General features: G+C 43.5%; 1 protein-coding gene across 1 annotated transcript in view; it reads right to left on the minus strand.

The window, feature by feature from the left end:
* LOC311322819 (cip1-interacting zinc finger protein-like) overlaps nucleotides 1-7,500 on the minus strand; it is a gene marked incomplete at both ends in the record, with an annotated part of 18,055 nt that overhangs the window by 1,163 nt on the left and 9,392 nt on the right. The window contains one exon of the mRNA XM_084454937.1: nucleotides 84-195. Coding sequence (XP_084311063.1) covers nucleotides 84-195 — 112 coding nt within the window. The remainder of the gene's footprint in view (nucleotides 1-83; nucleotides 196-7,500) is intronic.

The raw sequence follows: 7,500 nt of genomic DNA on the forward strand, positions 1-7,500 counted from the left end.
TCAGACCGTCCAGTGTAGGTCCCCACTCACGACTGGCGAGCTCATCCTTCACCGCCTCAGACAGCCCAGAGTAAAACGCTGACATTAGAGCCTCGTCATTCCACTTGCTCTCGGCAGCCAACGTGCGAAACTCGATAGAAAACTCAGACACTGACCGTGACTTCCACCGGGAGAATCCACGCCTGCCGGGGCCACCTGGAGGTGGCCGTAGAGGGGGGGGTACTGTCAGGACTGGAGTGCCGGCCATACCCACAGGAGCCAACAGAGGGCGCCGAGGCCTCCGGTCTCGGACAATGGACTGATCATTACCTGTGATTTACCACACCTGTGTCAGTTTGGGAGTGTGGCCTATTTAAGCCCCAGTGATCTGGTATTCTGTGCTGGATCTTGAATTATGCTGCCGGGAGTTGTACTGGTGAAGTTTTTGTTTCTCTTTGCTCTTTGAGCTGGATTGTTATTTTGACTTCTGATTTTTGTTATTAAAGCCCTCTGATTTTTGCTCCACACCGTTGTCCGCAATTGCACTTTTTCAAGCCCGTTGTGACATATACATTATATATATACCATACCAGTATCTTATCTTTATACTGTATAGATTCTTGTTTGATATATATATATATAAATAACCCAGGGGGACAGGGGTGTGTTATGAACATGCTATAGGTATAATAAAATAATCCCGGGATTGAGATATCTGCATTTACACGTATGGTGATGTTATATGAACTAGATATTCTGAGCCACTAGATATAATGGCACTGTATACATTAGTTAGAGTCATTCAGGTGCCGGATGGCTTGGGGGAAGAAGCAAAGCCCTATAGGACTGCGCCATCTTTGAAAAAAACGTGTCATTGGTGCCTTTGACATGCGCAGAACAGATAAGTCATTATCAGACAAATACATGAGATCATCCTGATGCTCCTTATCTCCAGCTATCATCACACACATAAGACAGCAGGCTATTCATAGCACTATGCAGAAATACACACACACACACACACACACTCAGAAACACACACACGCACTCAGAAACACACACACACACACACACACACACACACTCAGAAACACACACACGCTGTGACAAAGTGAGTGAGAGCACACCACTTGTCCCAAATTGTGTCAGTGCTTGGCAACATTGCTGTGAGTTAATTGTTCTCAGTGTTCACCATACTTACCAGACTCATGGGCCAGTGACAAAAGAAGGACGCCCCACCAATTCCTGTATTTATAGGCTCGATGACATCAGAGGTGATGTCACGCGGATGAGACCAAGAAGAGAGGGATTAATGTATGTACTGTATATTGAGAGTGATTGAGGGTTACAATGTATCTTACACCTACGGTATGGTTAGCCATGGGACGTGTTTATGGGGGAGGGGTGGTAGAATTGAGAAATGTATTACTTACCTGTGTTCAGGGGAGGAAGGGGGGTTTACCTGACAGATGGTATAGTCCACATTGATTGGGTTTAGGAATGGAGAGAAGGGCGATTTGGGCTATGGAGGAGGGCAGATCCTTGGGTACAGCAGTGTGCAGGTGAAATTACGTTAATTTAAGTTTAAGTATTATGATTTGAGTTCTGTTTAGTTAAGCCAAGTTTATTGTATTTTTTTTTTGTAAATATATTTTTGGTCATGATTCATGGAGCTACTTTTGTAAATAAACCACCTTGTGGTGATATTGGGACCCATTATTCGTCTGTCTCCTACTTCATTCCTGCTCTGGTCTGACTTCCTAACACACACACGCACACACTCAGAAACACACACACACACACACACACACACACACACACACACACAGTATACACACACACACACACCACACACACACACACACACACACACACACACCACACAGACACACACCCATGCATGCACACCACAGTGTTTGTCCTGACTGTGTCACCAACATGAACATCAGCTGGTCAGTCTGACTTCTGAACCGGCTTCAACACCTTTCAGCTGGACTGAACACTACCTACCTAACACCTCAACCACATTTCAGCTGGACTGAACATTACCTGCCTAACACCTCAACCACATTTCAGCTGGACTGAACATTACCTGCCTAACACCTCAAACACCTTTCAGCTGGACTGAACATTACCTGCCTAACACCTCAAACACCTTTCAGCTGGACTGAACATTACCTACCTAACAACTCAAACACCTTTCAGCTGGACTGAACATTACCTACCTAACAACTCAAACACCTTAAGCTGGACTGAACATTACCTACCTAACAACTCAAACACCTTAAGCTGGACGGAACATTACCTACCTAACACCTCAAACACCTTTCAGCTGGACTGAACACTGGTGCTGCCCAACAGTGTCTGTGTGTGACAGCCAGAGGAACAATGTGTGTGTGTGTGTGTGTGTGTGTGTGTGTGTGTGTGTGTGTGTGTGAGAGAGAGACAACCAGAGGAACTGTGTGTGTGTGTGTGTGTGTGTGTGTGTGTGTGTGTGTGTTTGTGACAGCGACAGCCAGAGGAACTGTGTGTGTGTGTGACAGCCAGAGGAACTGTGTGTGTGTGTGATTGATTGAGTTTATTAGAATTTTTTTTAATTTAAAAGACAACTGTGTATCTGAAACAAATTCATAATCACATTATTGCTCAAAGGAAAACTGTCCAGGATAACATAGAAAAGCTGGCAGCTTATTTCCATGGTGGTCCTGCTGGAAGGGGTGTGTGTCAGGCAACAGATGTGCATACAGGCAACACACAACTCAACACATCTAGCATTCCACTAATACCACAACATTAGATACACCATATACAACAACAACAACAATATAATAATAATATTAATATTAATATTAATAAATTGTATTTCTATAGCACCTTTCCTGACATAATGTAAAATGCAGCTCAAAGTGCTTTACATAAAAAACATAATCAGGTAAAGGCAATAAAAGAGATAAAAGCAAGATCAAGTAAACACTAAATAACATGGTAAACAGAAATAATAGGGTATGAATGAAACTCCACAACATAAAACATTAATAAACATTAATATAGAAACATGATCAAAATAAGAGCAATAAAACAACAACACTGAAATAAAATATAAAATCAAAGAGTAAAAAAGTGGGTCTTGAGCTGTTTCTTAAAACTATCTACAATACAATAAAATGTCCTGACCCTCTAGCCATTTTTTCAGCCATATCCTGAATCTATTAGCATTTCTTGTTGTTTTCAGCTCTCCAGGCAGAATGTTCCAAAGCACTGCAGCTGGGTATAAAAAGGATTCCTTACCTATACAGCTTCTGAACCTAACTGGCACGATGTCTGTGGAGCTCCCTCTAGTGGAGCACACATGGGTATCTCTGACATGTTTAAAATAAATACTAAAATATATTGGTACTTCTCCATGCATTATCCTGTGGACTTGGCACAACTGAATATATTTTATCTTCTACTGTGAGCCATTTCAGGGTCTCGTGAGAAGTGAGAAGGCTCAAGGTGAGTACGAGCTGGTAGCCTTAATATGATCCTAACTAGCTCGTTTTGCAATGTTTGCAGTTTCTTTTTTAAAGCTCTGGGGACACTACTGTACCAAAAGCAACATGCAGTCAAAGAGACACTGAATCAAAGCTCCTGCACATGTTATGGTCATTTGATTGAGAAATCTGGCTAATCTGGCTAGGAATCTAATCTTGTTGTTAATCTTGATGACAACGGTTTGTGCCATAATCTCTCCTGATATATTATTATCCAGAACACAGTCTAGGTAGTTCCCAGCCTCTTCTCTGAAATGTGTGTGTGTCCTGACTCCTACCACAACTCTAAAACCAGGGGATTGTCTTAGTCTCACTTTGGTCCCAAATACAGTGGACTCTGTGTTCCCTATGAGAACAGATAACTTGTTGTCCCCTAACCTTGTTGTCCCCTAACCAGTCTCTGACCCTCTGGAGTTCTGCTGTCACTGTTTTTCTGCCACAATTGTATCTTTGTGGGAAACAAGCAGCTAGCAATCATTTGTTCTAAGAAAGTTCTAAGAATGTGAAAACATTAGCAGAACATGTAGGGAATGTTCCCCAATGTTGTGGGAACATTCTGGGAGAGTCGTCAGCGTATTGAAAGAGGTCACATGATCAAGCTGCTTTAAGGTCATTGATATACAGGAGGAAGAAAAAATGGGCCCAGGACACTACCCTGTGGGACCCCACATTCCACAGTCATTGGGTTGGAGAGTACTCCATTAACATCCACCATCGGCTGTCTACCTACAAGATAGGAGCTAACCCATTTTAAAGCTGTCTTGTTGAAGCCCAATGATTTGAGCTTCATTGACAAGATAATGTGATCCACTGTATCAAAATATTTCTGGAGGTCCAGCATCACCATTCCACTAAATGTCCCCTCATCTACCTCTCTTTTGATGTAGTCTGAGAGAAACAGCAGACTGTCTGTGGAGTGGGACTTCCTGAATCCTGACTGGAACTGAAACATCAGATTGTGAGTGGAAATATACTTGTCTCTCTGGTCATAAATAATCCTCTCAATTTCTTTTGATAAGACACAGAATAGAATCAGGCCTATAATTCCGCTGATCTAGTTTGTTTCCCTTTTTATAGAGCAGCATGACTATGTGGGCTACACATGGAGAATTATGTTTTCTGAAGCATCCTTCAGAAACCTACTAGGGATGTTATCCAGTCCAAGTCCAGTCTCTTTGGTGGTATCAAGCATTATCATCTTTTCCAGCACAGCCTTCTCAGTCGCCATCTTAAAAGCACAGGTATTGGCTTGGACTCCTTGTTCTGAATAGAATTTTGGAACTTGACTCTCCCCAAAGCATCCAGTCATTGCTGGCAACTTATCAACTAAGGCCATAGCGATGGCCTTTTTGAGCTGAGGTGTTCCTGACATCAGTCTGTGCAGTCTGCTTGGGTTTGAACCTCAGTCTCCCACTCCCCAGACCTAAGTGCATACCATTAGATTACTGGTCCAATGTTTGTGTGTGTGTGTGTGTGTGTGTGTGACAGCCAGAGGAATTGTGTGTGTGTGTGTGTGTGCGTGTGTGAGACAGCTGAGAGAGGGAGACAGAACGAGAGCTTCTCTGTTGCTATTTCAGCACTTTCTTCTCACATCGATCCAGCAGTCCCTGATGAGGCAGTTCAGCCATATCCTGTTCCTTTCAGGAAGAGAGCACACACACACACACACACACACACACACACACACACACTCACACACACACACACACACACACACACACACACACACACTCACACACACACACACACACACACACACACACACACACACACTCACGCGCACACACACACTCACACAGACACACTCACACACACGCATGCACGCACACTCACACACACAGACACACACACACACATACACACACACACACACACACACACACTCTCTCTCTCTCTCTCTCTCTCTCTCTCTCTCTCTCTCTCTCTCTCTCTCACACACACACACACACACACACATACACACACACACACACACACACACACACACGCACACACACACATAATCTAATGGTATGCACTCAGGTTTGGTGAGTGGGAGACTGAGATTCAGAACTCAAGCAGACTGCACAGACTGATGTCAGACAGAAAACCTCAGCTCAAAAAGATGATGAGTGATAGAGGAGAGAGAGACAAGTACCAGTGATAGTGAAGAGAGACAAGTACCAGTGATAGTGTAGAGAGAGACAAGTACCAGTGATAGTGCAGAGAGAGACAAGTACCAGTGATAGTGTAGAGAGAGACAAGTACCAGTGATAGTGTAGAGAGAGACAAGTACCAGTTATAGTGTAGAAGAAAGACAGCTACCAGTTATAGTGTAGAGAGAGACACGAACCAGTGATAGTGTAGAGGAGAGACAAGTACCAGTGATAGTGTAGAGAGAGACACGAACCAGTGATAGTGTAGAGGAGAAACAAGTACCAGTGATCTGGTCTGGTTACTATGCCTACTAGTGTAGAGAGAGACAAGTACCAGGGGTCTGGTCTGGTTACTATGCCTACGAGCCTAACAGCTCGCCTCGCCAGACGAGTCGCGCTGATGTGAGTCTGCTCGTACGTTAGCCAGTCGTTCATAATGGATCGTTTTGTAATTCGAAAGAAAAGAAACTTAAGTCTAGACGAGGGGGACATGTTACATGTTCTTGTTGACATGTTGAATATTGGCAACCGGTCAGCTGAAAACCCCGCTCGGATGTTTTCGCTGTATGTATAGCCTAGGTCTAGATTGAATAAATATCACACGTTCTAGCAAGTTCTTTGATTTAATTGTTTGCATCTATAGGCGTAGGAACCGGGGGGGGATGTACGGAAGAGCATTAGGGCCAACAGCAGAGTTTTTTTTTTTTTAAGCTTCTTAGTTTAAAGTCAGAAATTCTGACTTTTTTCTCAGAAATTCTGAGGTTTTTTTTCTCAGAAATTCTGACTTTAATCTCAGAAATTCTGACTTTAATCTCAGAAGTTATTTCTGACTTTTTTCTCAGAAATTCTGACTTTAAAGTCAGAAATTCTGACTTTAAAGTCAGAAATTCTGACTTTAAAGTCAGAAATTCTGACTTTAAACTCAGAAGCTTAAAAAATTAATAAACTCAGTTGTTGGCCCTAATGCTCTTCCGTAGGGGATGTGTCGGTGTACGGGCGGGTGGAGAAAAAAAGTACATTTGAAACTTATTTTGAACACAACACGCGAGGGATGAGGGTATCTCGTTTTGACAGTGTTTGAATATTGGCCAATCACCACCAACTTTCACTTGTTGTGGAGCGTTAATGTGACCCTTTCTCCCGCTGTGAGTTTGAGGATGATTGCATTTGGATGAGGTAAATGTCTCTCAGTCATGAGGGTAAACTAGCAATCTTCATGAAATTAGACATTGGATACGATTAAATCAACAAATGAGTTTTGAATCAGAACGTTTGATGGCTTGCGACTGATTTTTAGCCTAGCCTACTAGCATCTGCTAGCATAAGTAACTTACTCTAACTTCAGCTAACTGGCCAAGCTGGCTGACAAGCAACAACAACTTATTATAGCTATGAAAACGGCGTGTTTAATGTCAAAATAATTCCTACGCCCTTGTCATGAAAATCAACTTTTTTCTTAGCCCCCCCATGTCAAGCCCCTCCTTAGCCCCTGGAGAGAAAAAATCCTGGCGCTGTCCATATGCCTTCTCCCTGTCCTGGACCTCTAGTCCCTCTGGTCCTCTGGTCCCTTTGTCTTCCCTTCTCCCTGTCCTGGACCTCTAGTCCCTCTAGTCCCTCCGTCCCTCTGGTCCCTTAGTCTTCCCTTCTCCCTGTCCTGGACCTCTCGTCCCTTTAGTCCCTTTAGTCCCTCTGATCCCTTAGTCTTCCCTTCTCCCTGTCCTGGACCTCTAGTCCCTTTAGTCCCTCTGGTTCATCTGGTCCCTTAGTCTTCCCTCCTCCCTGTCCTGGACCTCTCGTCCCTTTAGTCCCTTTAGTCCCTCTGGTCCCTTAGTCTTCCCTTCTCCCTGTCCTGG

Source organism: Borostomias antarcticus (assembly GCF_949987555.1).
Source record: "Borostomias antarcticus genome assembly, chromosome: 21".
Lineage (NCBI taxonomy): Eukaryota > Metazoa > Chordata > Actinopteri > Stomiiformes > Stomiidae > Borostomias > Borostomias antarcticus.